Source organism: Thamnophis sirtalis, unplaced genomic scaffold (genome assembly GCF_051295495.1).
Source record: "Thamnophis sirtalis isolate CommonGarterSnake01/CBP01778 unplaced genomic scaffold, rThaSir2_p1.2 scaffold_5, whole genome shotgun sequence".
In the NCBI taxonomy this organism is placed as follows: domain Eukaryota; kingdom Metazoa; phylum Chordata; class Lepidosauria; order Squamata; family Natricidae; genus Thamnophis; species Thamnophis sirtalis.
In genome coordinates this window covers 100,363,444-100,385,887 of record NW_028261385.1, presented here as the reverse complement: position 1 = coordinate 100,385,887, position 22,444 = coordinate 100,363,444, and the positions used below count along the sequence as shown (strand labels likewise).

Genomic DNA, 22,444 nt, shown 5'->3' with positions numbered 1-22,444 from the left:
GATACACGCTTACCCGCACAAAGACCGACTCGGATGTTATTACTGGAGACGGGCGCACGCTACGCGCGCCTCTAACCTAGACTCCTCTTCCTTCCTTACTTTGCCCTGGGTCTGGATCTGAAGCGGAGAGTGGCTTTTTCAGCGGTGCTTTGGGGCGGAGAAAGGTGCCGTTCAGACATTCACTGCGTGGATGCCCTTCGCTTACCTCCCCCCCTCCTCTTAACACGGCGTGCTGCTGCTGCTGCTCCGGCAGGGAGGCGGTGCGCGAGCAGCTGCTGCGTTTCCTGAGCAAGACCGCCTTTTGTTTTTGCTATTGCACCGAATTAAGCCTTCCCGCCCCAGCCCCGGTACCCCCACCCGCGGGCCAGGCAGGAAGGGGCAAATCGGAGGCAACTGCCCGTCCGGGTAAGCGGTCATCGCCTCCTTTCCACCCTTCCTTTCACCCACCCCCCGGTGTACTTTGCTCGGCTGCTGCTGCTCCTCCTCCTCTTAAGGAAGTTTCCTCCCCTCTCTTCTTCTACCACCCGCGCCGCACTTCCCCTATTTCGCAGGCTGCCCGCCCCAACTCCTCGGGGAGGAAGGGCTGTTACCATCACCCCCTTATCTCGAGCGGGGCTGGGCTGGGCGCAGACCACCCCCGGCCCCTCCGCGAGGCCGAATGCCGGTGGCCGCCAATTCGCCACCCCGCACGGTGCAGCAGCCCGACTCCCGCCCCTTATCTGCCTCCGCCCGCCTCCGTGACCGGGACCCCGCCAAGCCCCACCACCATCACCCAGGGGCCGACGAGCGCCAGGAGCCCCAGCGTCACGGCCAGGCCGGCGGGGAAGCAGCGGGGCGGACGGGCGGTAGTGGTGGCGGCAGAGCGGCGGCTCCTTCCGGCGCCCCTTCGCCACCCTCTTTGCTCGCCTTCTTGCCGCCCTCGCCGCCGCTACGTCCCGCTGGGGGCCCTTCGCCGCCACCGGAGCCCCCCCGGACTCGCTCCCGTTCTCGCTCCGGATTCTTCAGCCTCCTCGCCATGAACGGCGGCACCACCGCTACAGCCGCCGCCGCCGCCGCGCACTTCCAGCCGCCGCCTGCCCCACCACATCTCCATGGGCCGAGCCTGCCCGAGTTAGGAGCCCGCAGCCAAGGCAGGGGCAGTCCCGCTGGACACGGGCACCCTCGAGCCCCGCCGGGTGCCCGGGCGCCCGCACCAGGTAATGGGGCCCTGGCGGGAAGGGGGGGCGGGAAGGCAACGGGAGCGGGCGGGCTACGAGCTGGGGAGTTGTCTGGGCTTTGGGCGGCGGAGGGGAGGGGAGGACACCACGCGAACGAGCAAGGTCTTGGGAAGTCGCAATTGAAGGGGAGCCGCCGCGCGAGGAGAGCGAGCGTGGCCGAGCCGGGCTGCTCCAGGCAGGCTTTGTGGGAATGGGAGGTGACAGGATGTCCGTGAAGTGACTAATAAAAGAGCGTTGAGGTGAATTATAAATGGATGCAAAAAGGGGGGGGTGAACAGAAAAATGGGGCGGGGGCTGAGGAGAATTTGGGAAGGTCTTGGCAGCTTTCCGATTAACCGTGTTTACTTGGAAGTGAAGTCCCACTGAGTTCAATGGGACGTAACTTCCTACTGAGGCGTGTTTAGGCTTTTCGCTTATTATTGTTTTTTTCCCCTCCCTCCCTCCCTCTCTCTCCCCTTAACGCGTGCTTAGAATTGCACGGATGGGTTCGTGTTGCTATCTTGACGAATCTCGAGATCGCCGAAACACCCTCCAATCCTCCTCACCCACCCCCCATTCTACACGTTAACGATCAGAAGTCGGATCTTCGCCATAGCCAAGCGTCATAATAATGATTATAATCGGAAAGCAGGGGAAAGGAAAGGTTAGGGAAGGTGCGTAAATGAGGTACAAGGGGAAGAGGCTGCTTAGTTTAAAGCTTGGTAGGAAGAGGTGGTGAAAAGAAATTCAGTTTCCCAGTAGTGCTTTGCTCTTTGTGGGTTTAGGGTTTGTTTATAAGCAATATCTGGTCACACTTATTTTTTTCCCTTTTGCTTGGTAGGACAGAGCTAGTAATACTTCGTACTTTCATTTTAGTACTTTGCTTCTGTGATACTGTGCTTTGCAATAGCAGTTGTATATGGTATGTGCTCTTCTGCCGCTGGTTAGTTCTGATTATTTAGTATTGGATGTGTGTGGTGCTCTTAAGTCTAGGTGGATAATTAAGATAGTTTTGTCTCTTAGAATCGAAGTTGGGAGGTTGCAAACTTGGGATGAAATGTCTGTAGCAGTGGATATGTGAGAATGAAAAAAAGGGTCCATACTTTGCATTTGGAAGAAAACAGCAAGCAGCCTGAAAGGATATAATAAACTTAACATGGTAAAGTTTGACTGGATTGCAACTAATACATTTTTCAGTGTGTAGAAATAGCATCAGGTTCAAAGTTGGGTTAAAATTGAAGTACATAATGGGAGAGTAGTTTATTCAACTATATTTATATAATACCTGAAATTTTGAAATGCCTGTAAAAAACAACAGTGGAGCTTACTGGGTTATGGGTATAGTCCAATAACTAAGCTGCTGTCATACAAAAGGTATTTACTAAAAGCTGGGTTTTTTGTTTTTGTTTTAAGTTTGTGTGTGAATTTTCCTTTTGCTACAAGAAGAAAAATGTATAGTCGTGGTGAATTATATTTTGTCTTTTTGTGCTTTTCTAGTAAATCTGTTTTCTCAAAATTCTATCCATTTCAGCAACACCATAAACTCGAGTACAGTATGCCTAGGATTAGAGCATGTTACCTTATTATGCTGCCAAACTAACCATTAGGTTTTTTTTATATTGGTTGCGTTTTTAATTTATTACATTTATATGATCTTGGGCAGGGTGAAACGGCAGCTATATGAACATTTTTTATGTGAACTTTGTAGACTTGGGGCTTTTTAAGCAGTCATAGGTCTTTGTGAATAATAATTAATACAGAAATGTAATATTTGTGGAATGTCCATGACTAATAAAGTTTTAAGGTAACAATACAGTTTTGTTCAATTAAAAATTGTTTTAAATAAATTAAAAATGCCCCAGCTGTAGTTCTTCCCAGAAGACACACCCTCTGCCCTGCAAGATCTTACTCCTAATTCCAGATGTGTGTAGGCTGGTTGTGGTTACTCAAATGTGAGGGAAATACACAAACATTGCAGATTATGAAACTGAACCTATTTCTTACATGACCCTTTTCAAAGTAGCTTTCATTTGCCTTTATTGGATGCCCAAGTAGAATTTGTATATTCTGTTGTTTAAAGCAGTTGGGTGTAAAGAAAACATTTTTCTGAGTTAACGAAAGAATAAAAATACCAGCACATTTCTCTATTTTGGAAGAAAATCACACAATTAGATATCATTTGTTTTAAAAATATGAGTTCCAAGGAATGTCAGTCTTTCTTAAACGCAATAACATTTGAACAAATTTTACAATCATTTGGCTGGAATAAAAAAAGGAAGTTAAATTACCTTCTCTGGAATCTTATGAATTTACTACAGGTTTGTTCCACAAAAAGAACATAGCACATGTGGATTACATCTGTTGTTCCTTTAATATAACAAGCAAACATTTTTTTTTGTATCCTGACAATGCGTTTTACATATCCAGATATTGCCTCTTTTCCAGAAATAATCTATTTAATGCTGTAAGTGAATATAAGAGAATCTTTGGGTACAGTGAGTATAAAAAAACTTTCAAGAGGTTCTTAGGGATGTTGTCACTGAATGGCTATCCTGAAGCTCTTGCCAAATCACACACTACTGCCAGGCTGGTACAGATACATTTATTTATTTGTTTGTATCTCAGTTTATTATTTTTACAAGGGAGTAAATATATCTAGTATTCCTTTCTACTATTTTCCTCACAATAACACAACCCATGAGGTGGGGCCTGAGAAAGAGTGACTGGCCTAAGGTCATCAGCTGGTTTTCCTGCCTAAAGCAGGACTAGTGCTCAGTTTCCCGCTTTCTAACCTGGTGTCTTAACCATTAGACCAGGAGTCTCCAACCTCCATTCCATGGATCAACACTGGGCCTTAGCATGTCAGCAACTGGGCCGCACAAACAAGCAAAGCCCCATCCACAGGATGCAGACAGCATGCAAAACCACACCCGTTCCAGTCCACAAAAATCCTCTCTCCGCAGACCCGGTCCCTGGTGCCCAAAGGTTTGGGGGCCATTGCACTAGACCAGGGGTCTGCAAAGTTGGCTCTTTTAAGACTGATGGACTTCAACTCCCAGAATTCCCTAGCCGGGTGGGGAATTCTGGGAGTTGAAGTCCATCAGTCTTAAAAGAGCCAACTTTGCAGACCCCTGCACTAGACCAACATCTTCCTCTTTCCCTCTGTAGGCTCGCTCGGTGTGTATATTTCTAAACAAAGCAATCCTCTATTTTTTAACAATACTTGTTCAGTACTTTAAGAACCCAGAGGCCTTTTTGACTTTAAAAAGTGTTGCTTTAACTTTGCAGCATGCCAACAATAATTCCTGTTTATTTATTTATTTTAAAAGTAAGGTGGAACAGGAAACTTGACAGGTGTCAAGGAAAGTAACTGTAGATACAGTGGAGTCTGTGCATATTTCAGTGGTCTACACGCTTGCTTTACAACATTATCTACTGTAAAAAATACAACTTTGTGCTTAGTTTTTATTTAATTGAATCTAAAGTGATTTATACAACTCTTACAGTTAAGATTCTGCATTCCACATTTTGCTAGATAGTTCAGAACATTCTCTTTTATCTATAGTTAAAAAAATATTTAAATAAAATAATCTGGCACAAATAGCAATAACAATTTGGAATGTGTATAAAGCATGCGGTTTGATTGAATGTAGTTTCTAAGTTACATTTAGGTGTACTGTAGTTATTGGAATAATACATAGATAAGCCTTACTAAAAAGAGAGATGGTTATTTGATTGTTTTTATATTAGATTTTAATAGTTTCTATAATCATTTATTTTTTTATGATGATGTTGAATTTCAGACTTGAATTCAGACATGCATAATACTGTGTATGACCAGTAAATATCACTAAAATAGATGGTTTTCTTTCCAATTAAGTACTGTACGTATAGCCACCATAGTTGGAACAGGGCTATGAATCTCTGTGACAAGTACTATGACTACATGTTTTCAACCTCAGAAATAAATTGAATACACTATACCGTCAGTTACATGTTACAGGGAGAGGTTAGCTGTGGTTTGTTTGTGTCCATGCCTTGCATTTCTCAAATTATTTTTTCTATTATTGAGACCGCTATTTCATTGGGAAAGTTAATTAACTGGAAGACCACACAGTTTGACTGGCCTTTCTATTTTATTGAAACAACCTCCTCTTTCCTCCTTGGCATACATAGAAGTCTATGGAGAGAAGAGTAAAGATTAGGAAATCTCTCATTTCACCCTAGACTTTGGTGGATTTGAAAGGTTAGAGTATCTCTAGTTGCTGGATGTACTGATGAAACTGTAGCAGAAACAAACGTTTGGCAGCCATGAGCAACACAGAGTACTATTTCTATCATGCACCAAAATCATGAGTGTTTCTGTATTTGTCATAATTGTATAAAATAATGTGTTTGTGTTGCCAGTTTTTCATGCTGCTGGAATTCCCCCTTCTATTCAACTATCAACAGATTGACATTTTACTAAACTATTTTTGTTTTGGAGGACAGACATATTTGAACTTTTTCTCCAAATCTTTTACACGCACTGTTTTGTTACGCAATCCAGAAAACAGAGTTGTGAGCTGTTGCTGGTCACATCTAATCTGTATAGCCACTGTAAGCGAGGAATGCAAGCCAGATTAAGCACATTTAAGCAGAAAGAGTGGGAAATGCAGTCTAGGAGTATGATTTGAAAAATGATCTTAACAAACATTTCAATTATCAGACAGATACTTCAAAACGGATGTTTTGACATATCTGAGCAGCAAAAATAACTCTTGTGCTACCTTAAATTGTTAAGGCGCATGGATTGAACTTCAACTATTGCATTCATTGAAGAACAACCTAGTCTACAAAAGTATATAGCTGTAACATAGCATCTTAAAGATAGCACAGTATGTTTTAGACATCTGTTTTATAATGAAATTTAACATTAGTGATTAAGGTTTTTTTTAAAAAAATAAAACTGAACTTAAACTTGCTTTTATAAAGGAAAGAACTAGAGGAAAAACTTAGCTTATTTGTTCTTGACCGAAGGTGTGACAAATGATCACAATAGATGTATCTTGGATCACCCATTATCTCTGCTTTGCTGGCCTCTATAAATTGCTGGCCTCTTAAAAAATTTCCCGTCTACATATTGTAATATAGGGCTCTTTAATTCCATGGTATGCCAATTCTAAACAGTAGTAACCAAATGAAGTGGTTATTTTGATTTTAAGGAAAAAAGCTGTTTCACTAATTGTTGTCCTTTTTTAAAGTATGAAAACTAAATGGCTTTGCTGTATGTTTCTGCATCTGGCAGCAGATACATTATTTCTCTTTGCTTTTCCTTCCTGCTTCCCCTACCATCGAAGCTAATATAATTCTTTACTGATCAAGTAGGCTGCATAATCTGCTTTAATCAGTTTAATAGCCTGTTAGTCTATAGCCTGAATTACAATGTGGCAGAAATCCCAGAGGAGAAAATATGTATGAAAAAATAATAATAATTCTTGGAACTCAACATTGTTTCAGAAGGTTGTCTTAGCTTAGAGGTGTATATTGACGTAGTTTCCAGATCAAGATAGAGCCTTAATTTGTTTTGTAAGACCACTGTATTACCCTTAGTGACCTCAGTAGAAAAGAGAAAATCAACTGGAGAGTTTCAGATTTTTAATTTTGGGGTAAATTGATTGCACCTTTTAAGTACCTTTTAAGCACCTTTTATATGTGCTTAAAAGGTCCTTACCCTATTTTATCTTTTACTTCTATAAACAATTTCTATGAGATGATAAAAATTCTAGAGGTGTTTTTGGATAAATTCTATTTATCATTTTAGAAAAAATAATTCTGAAAGTTTGTAAACACATACTTTAAGGCTTGGTGACCTTTTTTTTTTTAAGAGGGAATCATGTTTTTAATTCTTTTGTAAACAATTGTGTTTATTTGACTAGTAAACATATGGACGCTGTTGGAACAATGGGTACAAATTTTTAAAACTCTACTTTTTTGTAGAGCCCAGTGGTTCACTTCTGGAAAGTCAATCATTATGGCTTTAAAAGCCACCAATTGTCTGTTTAGTTTATGTTACTTGTGAGGAAGCTTTGTGCTTAGAATCAGGAATTAGAAGAGTAATTAAGAGTATGTGGGTTTCTATCATTCTGACCACCTGTTCAAAACATGCTTGTTGAACTTGAATATTTAAAAAGCAAACAAGAATAAAGCCATGTATATTTGCTATGTTTTAGTCATTTTCTTATTTCAGTGACCTTAGAAAAGCAAAATGTGCGTGTCCCAATAGAATGTATTCATTTCATATTTTTTGTCTTTAAAACACTGTCTTAAGATCATCTCATCTCATTATCTCATGATAAGATGTGAGAATCACACTGAATACGAATGTAGTACCAAAATGACAGGGGGGAAAATCTAAATTCAAATTTAGATCTGAATACATCTTTGGAGCTAGAGCAAATAATGTCATATCTAGTGACTCTGTATGCCAGTACTTACTTTCTACAGTAAATTCTTCATAGGGCTGATTATGAGTAACACGTTTTTATTTTTGAAGCACTTTAACTGGATGAATTCAACATTAGAAAATCATGTATGTAAGTTTGTGTGTGTGTGTGTGTGTGTGTGTGTGTGTGTGAGAGAGAGAGAGAGAGAGAGAGATGCAAAGTTGTTTCATCAGTTTTAATTTAAGAGGATGCCTCTTCTATGTACTGTATATAGAATCTCAAATATGTATACATAGAGTTGTGATTTTAGTGGAATAGCAAAAAGAATAAGATTTTTTTTCTTAATTACTCTTTTTTCATGTTGCAAGAATTGAAGTAGTACCTCTGATGAAAAACAGATAGAAAAAGGTCTGGAACATCTCTCTCTTTTAAGTGATATTAGGTAAAAAAGGTAGGTTTATGCAATACATGATGTACAGCTCAGTCACAAGTAAACAGTCTTATGTTCTGATTTGCTACATGGCCTGCATTCTTCATGCTTAGGCAAATGAAAAGAAAAAAAATATTCAAAAAGCTCACATGCCTAGTACATACATTTAATATAGAGAGTAACTAGCTATGCAAACATAAGCTATAGATAAGGCTATCAGTTGATAAGTGAGAGAATAATTATAATAGATTGCTTTAGTAATTAAAATATAATCCATTATATATGCATTTATAAATAGCCATTTTCATAGCTCTGTTAAAGAATTCTGTACATTACATTCGTTGTTCAAGATACCTTTCAGTTTTGAATAGCTCTAAATGCTTCCAATACAATTCCTGGGTTATTATGTAATTACTATATAATTCTTTTCCTGTAACATAACTGATAAATTTTATGACCCTGTTATCCCTTAATATGGGATAGAGTCAGGGTGACTGTATGGAGCTGAGCGTTTACTGGCCGGATGCCCTTCCTGGCGTCAAAGCGGAATTCACAGCACTTATTTTCTCTTTGCACCCTAGGAGAGAGCAATATCTGCAACTATGTAGAATTGAACTCTCCACCTTCTGAATGGAAAGCGAGCATCTTTATCACTAGCCCAGCATGCCACTGAATTGCCAGTATCACAATTGATAAACTGATTAAAAATTTATAGATAAATATTTTAAAGCAGTGGGCTAACCTAGATTTAGCCATCCTTTAAAATAGTACATTACACTGATATTGGTTTGAGTGCTAGACTAGTATCAGGTTATTAAAGACACTGTACTGAGAGCTTCTGTCAGTGGTAAAGGTTCACTGGATAATTTTGTGCCAGTTGTGTGGGTGGTTTTTTTTTTTTAAGCTCTTTTAAGGGCACAGAATTGTTGTGGAGCTATAGTAGTAGAGGCACTACTGTGTAATCTTGAGTTCAAGAGGAAAGGCAAAATATAAACCTCTTTAATAGTTGGCCATCATGAACTTGTCCTGTTGATTTTAACATGGTCACTTTAAGTATGATTAATATTATTTTCCTGCATTGTGTATTTGGAAATGGGTTTCTGTTTTTAATGGCAAGAATATTCCTACAACCAAATGTCCCATTTAAATTAATTAGTGGAATTCTAGGCAGCATTATTATATTGTTAAATATACAAAATTAATTTTCTAATTTATTATGACTAAGTACATTATTAAGAGAACGTCAAAAATGATGATTTATTTTTAATGTAAGACAGCTTACAATCTGTGAAGGAAATCTGATTTTAATATAGTAAATTGTCATAATAGGTTGCAAGTTCCTAGTGAACACACTTAGCAGAGTTCCCAGTACATAATTGAGCACAAAATGGGCTGAATAAACTTGACAACTATGCCAAATAATATTTCATTTAGTGCCTCTGAATTAATCATTATATTAATTGAAACTGCATTTAAGAGTAGAACTAAACTTACCAAATAGCAGGATTTAACATCCAGAAGTGTGTAGTATATGAGTTCCTCCTATTGCATGAAGGTATGAAGAGTTAATGTGTCTGGAAGAGTTAAATAAGTAAAATATACTTGAATTTCAATTTCTCAGTGACACTTAAGTCTTTTTCAAAATTACACTAAGAATGTTGCTCCATCCATATACTTATTTTTTAATATAAAAATAAAAAAGCAACCATGAATATGTCACTTTTTTATTTTAGCTGCTTATATGAAACTCAAAGCTCATTCACAAATGCATGATTATTATTCATAGTAAGATTCTTTGACTGACATTTCCGTGATCCAGAACAGTATATCTTTGAGTGTGGAATGCTGTTGGCAACCCAGGAGTAGATGTGAGAATACATACCACCTGGAAGCCAGTGCAGATTGATGCATCACCTCATCCAACAAGATCCTAATGACTTGCTTATGTGAATGAGGTATAATTTTCATATTGTCAGTTCTAATACTTTGATGGAATCGGACCACTAATTTTCTTTGACTCACTTTCTGAGAATGAAGTGGCAAACATGCATGTGTGAACTAGCCTGTAAAATGATTGGTATTTTCTCTTGTTTTTTTTTTTTTAATCTCCACCTCCACTCCTAGGTGGAGTAAATTTTAAAGATATTTGATGTAGTTACACTTTACTAAAATTGGAAGGATTATTAAATTTGGGCATAATACCATAATACTGTAAGCTATGTTTGCGATACTGTCTTTTACAATACAAGTAACACGGTTAAAGATTAAATAATTGAAATAATTTATAACTTTATTTCAAATATTGCTAATCAAATTGCAGGTTTAGGGAGAGGCCTTCATTTGCAAAAGTATGCTATCTGAAGCTTTAGACATTTGTCAGATGTAATATGAATTGTACTATTAAACAATCTACGTTTATGAATAATAGAATCTGCAGACAAGAATTTTATAATTGAGGGAAAGATCTATTTCTGTATGGCATGTTATTATGAAATATTGTGAGAGGAAATTGTTCATTTTGGTGTTATATATTGGGATTCCTCCCTTTGAATTATCAGTTGTGCCAGGATTTATTTAGCAAGCGCGCTTTGAGTCTGCACTCCTATTGATTTTAAATGGGCATTTAGAATTCATTAGCTTGCTGAATCAGCCTTACAGCAGTTGAAGTAGCAGTACTCTTCTAAGTAATTTTGTCTTCCGAAGTACAGAGGTGGACATCTCCATAGCTCAGGTCCATCTGGATGGACCACAGCATCCACGATAGTTTACCTCAAAATGAATTGCATCTGCTAGTACCTTATGCTATGTGATCTTTGTATTTGAAGTGAAGCTTAACAGAATTTTTATTCGGCCACTTATTCAGAAGCGGTTACAATAGATGCATAGGTAGCAATAGCAATAGCACTCAGACATATATCACTTCACAGTGCTTTCCAGCCCTCTCTGAGCAGTTTACAGAGTCACCATATTGTTCTCAACAATCTGGGTCCTCATTTTACCGACCTCGGAAGGATGGAAGGCTGAGTCAACCTTGAGCCTGGTGAGATTCGAACTGCCAAATTGCAGGCAGCCGGCAGAAGTAACCTGCAATATGCAGTATGCAGTCTAACAACTGCGCCACTACAGCTCAGGTAGGTAATGGATGGATGGATAGTATATAGTTATCTTAATTAGAATATTTTACCCAGTATGCCTAGTGCTAAAAGAATGTTCCATTAGCAATCCAAAACATATCTGGCCACTAAAATATATTGAATCCTTCTCAGCTTGTGCAGGCTGTTAGATTGGTTAATGAAAGGCACACATAGGCTAAAGGCAACAACAGCTCTTTATTGTAACAGAACAAGTATGTACAATCCAGCGAAGGTTGAGTCTGATGACAGCTCTTTTATAGGGAGCTGTCAGACCCTTCGACCAATGAGATTAAACCTCTGTTCCCGCCAGAACAGAGGATATTGGTGGAAACCATTATAACTGTAGCTAGTATCTAACAGGCATTTTAGCAGCCCTTCATTTTGCCCAACATTTTAAAGAGCCACTTGATTTCAGTGAAGGAAAAAATTTCTATTGCTGGTGTACTAAAGTTGGTGAGGTGATGGTATTTTTTGCTTTGCTTTGTTATGGCCGCTACCCTTTTGTTCATATCTGTGGGATTGAGTTGGCCGCTTCCCATTCACAGGAGAATTAGTAGACAACAAATGAACAGTTGTAGCTGGGATCAGGATCCACCCTTGACTGGATATAATTTTGTGTGCTGTTGTTGCACCCTGTGAATAATACACTCTATTACCATTTGTAATCCACTTGTAATCTATTTCAGATTTCAAATTTTGTATTTTTATCTCTTGTGTTTTATTTCTTGTGTTTGTGCTTTAATTGAAATGTGATGTGAATGTGCCATATGAGAGAGAGGGGGGGGGGAATCCACTTTTAACTTGACTAACATAATGAGTAGCTTTAATGGAGGGTAGTTTAACCCCTGTATGAATTAACCACATTTAACTCAGATCCTCACATTTAACTTTTTTAAAATCAAAGTGGTATGCACATGACTTGGATAATGTGACTAGATTATTTTATATATATGCAGGTATAAAATGGCTGTGGAGCCTGTTATATGTGATCCAAGTGATGTTTTGTCATATTCATATAACTGAAAATCCAAAGAATAAGAGAGGAAAAAATAAAATTAAGGAAAAAGTATGATGACATTTAGAGAGGGAAATGAATAGCTTTCCATGTCACACAATATAAAGAAGTGTGGAAAGTTTTCAAAGTATTAAAAATTAAAAATGATATATATAAAGAAATATTAAAAGACTAGAGGAAATAAAAAAGTAAAATCTGAATAAATGAATAAAGAATTTAGAAATATCATGGTGTTGGTAACTACAAATAAACTCTAAACTAAGACTGAATCCTGAGAATTATGGTCAATGCAATAAAACTTTATAAAGGAGATGAGATTTCCCCTGTGAAAAAATACTTAAAGAAAAAAAGATTTTCAAAGATAATGGATAAATAACAGCAAATGATGAATGGACCTATAACAATATAGCAAGGGAAATCTGTGCAGCTATTTTAAAAAAAATAGAGAAAGTTCCTGGCCCAGATGTTTATTTATTGTTTATTGTCAATAGATGTGATAATATTTTCCAAAATTAAAATGCATATCATTGTTTTGATCCTTTAATCTAGGAGTACTAGATATTTAAAAAGTTGTCAGCCTCCTATTTTGAAGAAAGATATTGTCAAAAACTAGATTATTCCACTAATGAACAGCTAATTAATTATATTCTTTCTATAGAAGCATGCTGTACAGAAAATATTCTGTTCCCTTTATAATATCTTTTAAAACTTGGCTACTCTAATCTACCCATAGTATGGATACCACTTATCTACAGCGCACATTGGCTTGAATTATATACATATGTAAGATTTTAATTGATTGGACTGAATTTGCATATATAATTAAAATATCTATTTAGGTTACAGGTACTTATAGTTATTCTGTAATAGTGTGTGGACTTTTTAAAAAACAATTTTAATTGACTGTACCATATCCTTCTAATTCTTCTCTGTGATTGTAATATATATTTGATTTGATTATTTTCCTATTTTTTTTATACATAACATTTATTTTTGAGGGACTTAGTGTATGTGTATATAGTATTTATGTTTATGTATATATCTGTGTGTGTCTGTATGTTTTCATAATAGGTTCTAAATAAAAAAACACATACAAAAACATAGTATACATATGTACATATAGATAATGTGCCTCTGCAAGAGTTTGCAAGTTCTGTCAGAACAATAATAGTGTCATGCTGCAAACTCCTCCCCTTTTTTGCATGAATGCAATGTCATGATGCACTAACAAAAGGACTTGCATCACAATGGTGTGCAATGCTACTTTTGTAATTCTGTCTCCACCCTGACCCAACTGATGCTGATGTACATAAGATATGCATGCTTTTTTCTTTTCCCTTAAAAAAGCACTCTCATTTTTAAATGAGCAGATAATTGCATGAATGTTAAAGGTGTTCAATTTTTATTTGAATCTTTCTCAAGCCAAAAGAAATTGCTGTTAAGAGTATTTTTAAAAAATTAATAAGACGGTCTCTGTCTCTGACTTTCTGATTAAAGGAGCCTGAATGAAACAATATTGAAGGGGTAGAACAGTGTTCGTCAAACTTGGTAATTTTAAAAAGTGTGAAAATTGTAACTCCCAGAATTCTCCAATACTGGCTGTGGAATTCTTGGAGTTAATGTTTCATATTTCTTAAATGTGTCATGTTTGAGAAACATTGGGGTAGAGGAACTAATTACTCTATTAATTCCAGAATTCTTGTACTTAACCACCCAGGGTAGAAAATCACTCAAAGAAAGAAGAAGCAAATAGTTGGCAGATCAGAGTTGAATGATACAACAAAGATGATAGAAGCCTGGCGAAAGCTTCTAGATTATACTGTTCATCAATAAATGATAGGCAGACCCTTTAGTCTCAAAGCATTTGTGACATATCTCAACACAAAAGCTCCAAATAACCTCTAACAAATATTGATCTTTTTATTTTGTTTAATTGAACAAAATGAGCCGAGGTGGCGCAGTGGTTAGGGTGCAGTACTGCAGGCCACTTCAGCTGACTGTTATCTGCAGTTCAGCGGTTCTAATCTCACCGGCTCAAGGTTGACTCAGCCTTCCATCCTTCCGAGGTGGGTGAAATGAGGACCCAGACTGTGGGGGCAATATGCTGACTCTGTAAACCGCTTAGAGAGGGCTGAAAGCCCTATGAAGCGGTATATAAGTCTAACTGCTATTGAATACCCTAATTAATATCTGTGTCCCAAAACAATGCCACGACAAATAAGACCATAATAATCTTATGGATCCTCTTCTGTATTCTGTCGTAGAGTAGAATAGAGTAGAACAGAACAGAATTCTTTATTGGCCAACTGTGATTGGACACACAAGGAATTTGTCTTTGGTGCATATATTCTCGGTGTACATAAAATAAAAGATACATTTGTCAAGAATCATAAGGTACAACACTTAATGATAGTCATAGAGTACAAATAAGCAAACAAATCATATTAGGAAACAATCAATATAAATCGTAATGATACAAGCAACAAATTTAGAGTCGTAAGTGGGAGGAAATGGGTGATAGGAACAATGAAAGGATTAATAGTAATAGTAATGCAGACTTAGTAAATAGGTTGACAATGTTGAGGGAATTATTTGTTTAGCAAATTTAGTTATACTTTTATTACAATATGCAATATTAAAAAGACATCTGTCAGCTTCTGCTTTGCTGCTGCTTCAGCTGCCATGAAACGGGAAGGGGGGGCGTGTATGTGGGAGGGTTTTAATTGATGTGCTGGAGGACTGCTGAAAGAATGTTCTAGGATGTACCAGTCGTTGGGATTTACGCATGCGTACGTGTTTCCCGCCTGCATCAACGGCCTTCACATTCCATCTTGGCCTGTCTTTTTGAAGTTATCTCACACCTGACATTTGAAGGACTTATGATTGGACTGGAGCTTTGATCCTAAGGGGGGGGAACGGGCTTTGCTATATATCAATTGCTTTCGCGCCATATTATTCAGATTTTGCTTCACTACTGCTCGCTTACCATTTATAATTAGTAAAAGTACTTTGGATTTCCAACCCATGGAGTCTCTTGGTCTTCTTTCCTAATTATGGAATGGAGTGGGGCGTGACAAGAAGCAAAATCTGAATAATATCCCTTTCCAGGAGATTTACGTCTACCGAGAAGGGACATAATGTCTTCTCCGACCAGAGAGGAGGAAGGCGCCGTTGGAGGGACGGATTCCAGTGAACTGGGACCTCCCGACCTTTCTTTACACCAGCCCAGCCCGTCTGACCGACCTCTGCACGAAGATTTATTTCAACTGCAAATTTCCAGTCAGCCTGAGCCTTCCCCTCTACCCCGTTGGTCAACTTCAGTGGGGCAAAGAGAAATAGAGACAAGCTGGAATGCTGGACTCACCCAGAGACCACCTCAACAAACTTCGCTGGAGCCAGGTGCCGTGAGAAAACCTCAGGCGGGTGAGTTCCCTGAATATTGGAGCCAAAGGGGCGATGAAGGAGATTGGAGAAGTTACCAGCACCAGGGCCCCGGGAGAAAACCCCAGCGGAGTGAATTACCTGATTATTGGGGCCAAACATTTTTGGAGGAGAGAAGGGGGGAGGAGGAAAGAGACTGGAGAAGTTGGCAACGTCACCCACGCCAGGATTCTCCCCCACCCCCCCCTCGGCCTGTATCACCCCCTGCGGCTAGAGGTTTTGCTGATCAAAGGGGACCTCCCCCCCAGCCTCCCCCTCGAAGACATCGCATGGCTAAAATCCCTCCCTTGCCTGTGCGTTTTGATGGTACTTCAGCCAGCCTCCCCTCCTTTCTTATGCAGGTTTTTAATTACATGGAGATTTATGGCCGGGACTTTGAATCTGACACTTTAAGGGTCAGAATGGTTCTTTTATCTTTGGATGGTGAAGCGGCTACGTGGTCCACTGCTTTGCATATGTCTGGTTCTCCCCTCTTGGGGAATTTCAACCGTTTTATGGCGGCTTTCCGCCAACGTTTTGATGACCCGTTAACTGAGAAGCGAAACAAATTAAAGTTTTTAACCTTCGACCAGGACGATAGACCAGTTGCCCAATACATCCAGGAATTTCAATGTCTGTCTCAGTACATGAGAGGCTGGGGGGAGGATGCGCTTCTGGACAGATTTGCTGAAGGTTTAAATGCTGACATTTATCAACAATGTGTCAATCGTAACCTGCCAAGACGTTTAATCACTTGGTTTGAACATGCTGCTGACGCCGAGCTTGACTTAATTCGTCTGCGTTATGCCACAGAAGAAAGAAGGAAGCGGAAGGAAAGGGCTGCCAAGTCCCTCCCCCCTCCACCTACTCAAGTGCTTTCCAAACGCCGGGGCGACGCAAGAGAGCCCCCTTCTGGCTCCTCCAAACCTTTAACATGTTTTCGCTGTGGCAAGCTTGGGCATACCACCCCCCTCTGTCGGGCGAAATTACCCCTCTCTGCCCAACCCCCTCCCAGACGTGAGGAGAAACCTGCAAGAGGCTCTGAAAAGAAAAAGAAGGAAACGGCTTTCGCTGGAGAAACCAACCCCCCTCCTCTTGCCCAACCATTGAAGGATGACGCAGATGCTAACTCCTCTTCTTCTGATGACTCTGATGACGACACTTCACCTCACTGGGTGAGTTCAAACAAGGGGCCCCTTCTACTCCCTATTGAATTAAAAGTTCCTCCTGAGGGAACACCTGCCACCCTCCTAGCATTACTGGATTCCGGCTGTTCCCGGTCCATGATCAACCCAGCCATGGTTGAGAAATTAGGCCTCAAATTGCGCACTTTGAAAACCCCTATTGTTTTTTGCCAGATAGACGGATCGATTGCGGGGGGAGGGCCCGCCCATTTTTTCACTGAGCCTTTAGAAATGAAAATGGGTACCCACACTGAATTAATCTCTTTTGTGGTCGCACCTGGCATGGACAGACCACTTATTTTGGGCATCCCGTGGCTCCGGAAATGGAACCCTCACATAAATTGGCGGACAGGTCGCTTACGTATTCGCTCCAAAGTGCCTCCAGTGGGGGGGGGCTCTCCAAACCAACCTGACGTCACTAACGTTCCTGAAGTAGCCGCTAGGGGGCAGGAGAGGATTGCAGGAGAGGAGAAAATTCCGAAAGAATATTTGGATCTTAAGGAAGTCTTCAGCGAGCAATCTTCGGACATTCTGCCCCCCCACAGACCTACTGATTGCTCCATTGACATTTTGCCCGGGGTCAAACTCCCTAAACCCCGCATTTACTCCATGTCACCCAGGGAAATGGAGGAGATGCGTTCTTTCATTGACAAAAATTTGAAGCGTGGCTTCATTGAACCGGCCCGACCCAAGGTGGCGGCCCCTGTGCTGTTTCATGAGAAGAAAGATGGGTCTCTTCGTCTATGTTGTGACTTTAGAAACCTTAACGCCATCTGTACTCAGAACCTCTACCCACTACCCTTGATGAAGGACTTGTTGGCGCAACTGGGGAAGGGCCGCATCTTCACAAAATTGGACCTGCGCGAAGCTTACTATAGGGTTCGCATTAAGGAAGGGGACGAATGGAAGACCGCTTTCAACTGCCCTCTTGGCAGGCTGATAAGAAACGCTCCCAGCCTTATGAGTACCACGTTGGAGATTTAGTGTATTTGTCCACTAAATTCTTGCATACTACACAAAAGTCTAAGAAATTGGGTCCCAAGTATGTTGGCCCTTTCCCAATTGTGAAAGTTATCAATCCTGTTTCTGTTCGTTTGCAATTGCCCAAACATCTCAACCGGATCCATCCGGTATTCCATATCAACCTCATCAAGCCAGTTCGGGTGTCTGACCTACGGCCCGCAGATGACCCTCCGCCTGCTCCGTTGCTTATTGATGGTGAACATCATTTTGAGGTTCGGGACATTCTGGATTCCCGCAGGCACCGTAATCGCATCCAATACCTTGTAGCTTGGAAACATTTTCCCCCCTCCCACACGGAATGGGTTGATAAGTCCCACGTTCGTGCACCCCGCTTACTCCAGAAGTTTTATGCTGCTTATCCAGACAAGCCTTGACTTTTCTCCTTTCCCTCTCTTGCTTGTTTGTTGTTTGTCTGTTTTGTTTGTTTTTTCTTCCAGGCCTGACAGCCTTTTTTCCGGGGGACGGCCGGATGTCAGCTTCTGCTTTGCTGCTGCTTCAGCTGCCATGAAACGGGAAGGGGGGGGCGTGTATGTGGGAGGGTTTTAATTGATGTGCTGGAGGACTGCTGAAAGAATGTTCTAGGATGTACCAGTCGTTGGGATTTACGCATGCGTACGTGTTTCCCGCCTGCATCAACGGCCTTCACATTCCATCTTGGCCTGTCTTTTTGAAGTTATCTCACACCTGACATTTGAAGGACTTATGATTGGACTGGAGCTTTGATCCTAAGGGGGGGGAACGGGCTTTGCTATATATCAATTGCTTTCGCGCCATATTATTCAGATTTTGCTTCACTACTGCTCGCTTACCATTTATAATTAGTAAAAGTACTTTGGATTTCCAACCCATGGAGTCTCTTGGTCTTCTTTCCTAATTATGGAATGGAGTGGGGCGTGACAACATCATTGCTATCTTAATACAAGCATCTTAAAAGAGAAGGGGGGAGGATGTCAGCATCTAAATATTTCTTTTTGTTTGGGAACAAAAGTTCAAACTGTACCAGTTGATATCTCCACCATGCTATCAGTGAGAGATTCTGGCTGTTTAGCTGTATTTAGAGATCCTTAGATCTACCAAACCTTCTATGAGAAATGTTAGGGAGAACGCACAATATTAGGCCTATGCCTAATCTTTTATGGAAGAATAATTAATATCAGGCTATGTATAAACAAAACATATTTTATTTTTGGCTGTTGAAAGCCATTTGGAAACATACTTTCTATATCCTGTTCAAATGAACAATTTATGTTTCCTCTGAAATACACTGGCCTGGTGCATTGTGCTGTCAAATGCTCATTTCTTTTTTCTCCTTCAAAAATTGATTGCTGATTTTTTTTAAATGAAAGAAAGTCCATTTAATTGAATAAAAACACATTGCTTTCAAAAATAAGACAACTGGACCACTCATCTGAAATATGGAAAGAGAGGCAATAAGCAAATTAGCATTTGAATTGCTGGTTTGTCCGATACCTAGGAAAAGGAAGAGGAAATAGGCTTGCCCATGGTGGGGAATCCCCCTGTGGCTCATACTTTAATATTTCATCTATGTTAAGCTTTCAAAAGTGTAATTTTGATTACAAATAGCATCTATTTTCACATTTAGCCATTGCCCTTGTTTACTGAAATAGCTGAAATTTAATTTTCATTCTGCACTGTTTTTCTTGTTCTTCATTATCCTGTACAAACATATTTGGCTGAGGTTGCTCTTTCTTTTTTTGTTAACAACATGTGTTTTGTTTTAGAAATAACTTCCTTTTTGATCTTTGGGAAGTTTTTGACACAGTGGTCCATATTATCAGGTGTCTAGACCAATGCTGCCAGGTATTCTTTTCCTCTTCGGTGCTCAGACTGTTTCATTCCAAGGAAAGAATCCTGGGGAAAAGGATCAGAAGACTTTGGACATCCATGGGATGTCTGGATTATAGCAATAACACATACACTTATATACCCCTTCATAGTGCTTTTACAATTCTCTCTAAGTGGTTTACAGAATCAACATATTGCCCCCAACAATCTGGATCTTCATTTTACTAATCTCGGAAGGATGAAAGGTTGAGTCAACCTTGAGCAGGTGAGATTTGAACTGCCGAACTGCAGCTAGCAGTCAGCTGAAGTAGCCTGCAATGCTGCACTCTAACCATTGTGCCACCTCGGCTCTATTATGGTCTTGATAACCCATGGAATTAATTGGAGCATGGACATTCCAATGAATAGTAGTGGGTAGTCCAGGGCCTCAGGAATTGAAAATAGAATATACACCTTACTGGCAATCCTCAACTTAACAATATTTCATTTAATGACCGTTCTAAGTTACAACTGCACTGAAAAAAATGACTTATGATTGTTTTTCACACTTACAATTGTTGCAGCATCCAGATAATCACGTGATCAAAATTTAGACACTCGGCAACTGACTTATGTTTATGATAGCTGCATTGTCTGGAGTCATGTGATCACCTTTTGGTGATTACCTCTTCTGATAAGCAAAATCAGTGGGGAAGCCAGATTCACTTAATGACCATGTCACTATCAACTGCAGTAAGTCACTTAACAACTGTGGCAAGAAAAGTTGTAAAATGTTGCAAAACGTATTTAACCAATGTCAAACTTAGCAAACAAATTTTGGGCTCAATTGTGGATGTAAGTTGAGGACTACCTATATTAGTGGCTCTTAAATATGTCACTATCCTAAATATTTATCTCAGAAATGCCCTTTCCAAATTTCTCTGCTAAACTTTGGATATCAAAAGGTGAGAAGCAACAGGAGAAAGCAGAACTATTTAACTCATATTTTGCATCTGTCTTTACACAAAGGTAAAAAAACAATCCAACCTATCAAAAACAGCACCACAAAAAATAGATTACGAACACAAGTTAAAACAGGGAAGATGGTAAGTGAGCACCTGTCTACCCTAGACAAGTTCAAATCACCAGTACTGGATGGATTGCACTCCAGGGTTCTGAAGAAACTGTCAGACGAGATCTTAGAACCACTGAACCATATCTTTCAGAGATCCTGAAGTATCGGGAAACTGCCAGAGGAGATTCTGGAAAAGATAATGAAGCAAAGAATCCGCGAACACCTAGAAGTAAACAAAATAATAGCCAAAAGCCAACATGGGTTTGTCAAAAACAGACCATGCCAGACTAATCTTATTGTATTCTTTGACAAAGTGACAAAATTAGCGAACCATAGGAATGCTATCGATATAATTTACTTGGACGTCAGTAAGGCATTTGATAAAGTAGACCATAACCTACTATTAGATAAAGTAGAAAAATGTGGACTAGACAGCATCACCACCAGATGAATTTGTAACTAGCTGACCAACTGCACTCAACGTGTAGTCCTCAACGGAACTGCATCTACTGTACATGGAGGGAAGTATGCAGTGGAGTACCCCAAGGCTCTATTTTAGGACCAGTACTCTTCAACATCTTCATCAATGATTTGGATGATGGAATAAATGGGGAACTCATCAAATTTGCAGATGACATCAAGCTGGCAGGAATAGCCAACACTCCAGAAGATAGGCTTAAAATACAGAAGGATCTTGCTAAACTTGAACATTGGGCACTATCTAACAAAATGAAATCCAATGGTGAAAATAGTAAAGTTCTACATTTAGGCAAGAAAAACAAAATACAGTATAGGTGGTACCTTGCTCAATAGTAGTAACTGCGAGAGGGGTCTTGGAATCCTGGTGGACAACCATTTAAATATGAGCCAGCAGTGTGCAGCAGCTGCCAAAAAAGCCAATACAGTTCTAGGCTGCATAAACAGAGGGATAGAATCAAAATCATGTGAAGTGTTAATACCACTTTATAATGCCTTTGTAAGGCCCACTTGGAATACTGCATTCAGTTTTTGTTGTGCATGCACCAAAAATAAAAATGAGATAATCAAACCAGTCAGTTAATTCCTAGAAGATTAAACTTAATTCTTAAAGAAACAGTCATTCTCAGATTAAACTAACTACACAGAGATGTTTATGGCAAACTATTCTCCAAAGGACCTTTGGGTAAAAAAAGAAGCAATGAGGGGAAACTAATCAAGGAGAGAAGCAACTTAGAACTGAGGAGAAATTTCCTGACAGTTAGAACAATTAATCAGTGGAACAGCTTGCCTCCAGAAGTTGTAAATGCCCCAACACTGGAAGTCTTTAAGAAGATATTGGATAGCCATTTGTCTGAAACGGTATAGGGTTTCTTGCCTAGGCAAGGGGTTAGACTAGAAGACCTCCAAGGTCCCTTCCAACTCTGCTATTCTATTCTAAAACATGTTCATGCTTTATTTCTTCTTTTTATATTGTCCTTTCACTTCTTATTGAGCTAGAGCAGGGGTGTCAAACAGCCTGCAGGCCAGATGCATCACGCACTGGCCACGGCCACGCCCAGTTTAGCAAAGTGGAACAGTCACAATATGTCAATGCTGCCGTGGCGACGTGAGTTTCACACTCCTGAGCTAAAGAGTATTTGGTTCCTTGTGAGTTTGTGCAACTGGGACCTAGCTGGTTTGGACAGAAAGTTTCCTTATCTGTTGTGCTTAATTTCTCAAATAATTTTCAGCTATTAATTCAAACTTAGAATTAGTTTTGTGGCTTTTTATGATGGCTG

General features: G+C 39.8%; 1 protein-coding gene across 5 annotated transcripts in view; it reads left to right on the top strand.

The window, feature by feature from the left end:
* The first annotated feature begins 552 nt into the window (after window positions 1-552).
* RNF38 (ring finger protein 38) overlaps window positions 553-22,444 on the top strand; it is a 122,397-nt gene continuing 100,505 nt past the window's right edge. Inside the window, exon 1 of one of the 5 annotated variants that reach the window (XR_015696757.1) lies at window positions 553-1,196. Coding sequence is in view for 2 of the 5 variants with exons in the window: in XM_087716287.1 (XP_087572413.1) it covers window positions 659-1,196 (538 nt within the window). In the remaining 3 variants the exon portion in view is untranslated. Of the gene's footprint in view, window positions 1,197-1,438; window positions 1,457-1,768; window positions 1,871-22,444 lie in introns of those variants that run through there. The other 4 variants (XR_015696756.1, XM_087716287.1, XM_087716292.1 and 1 more) reach the window with 4 other exon arrangements.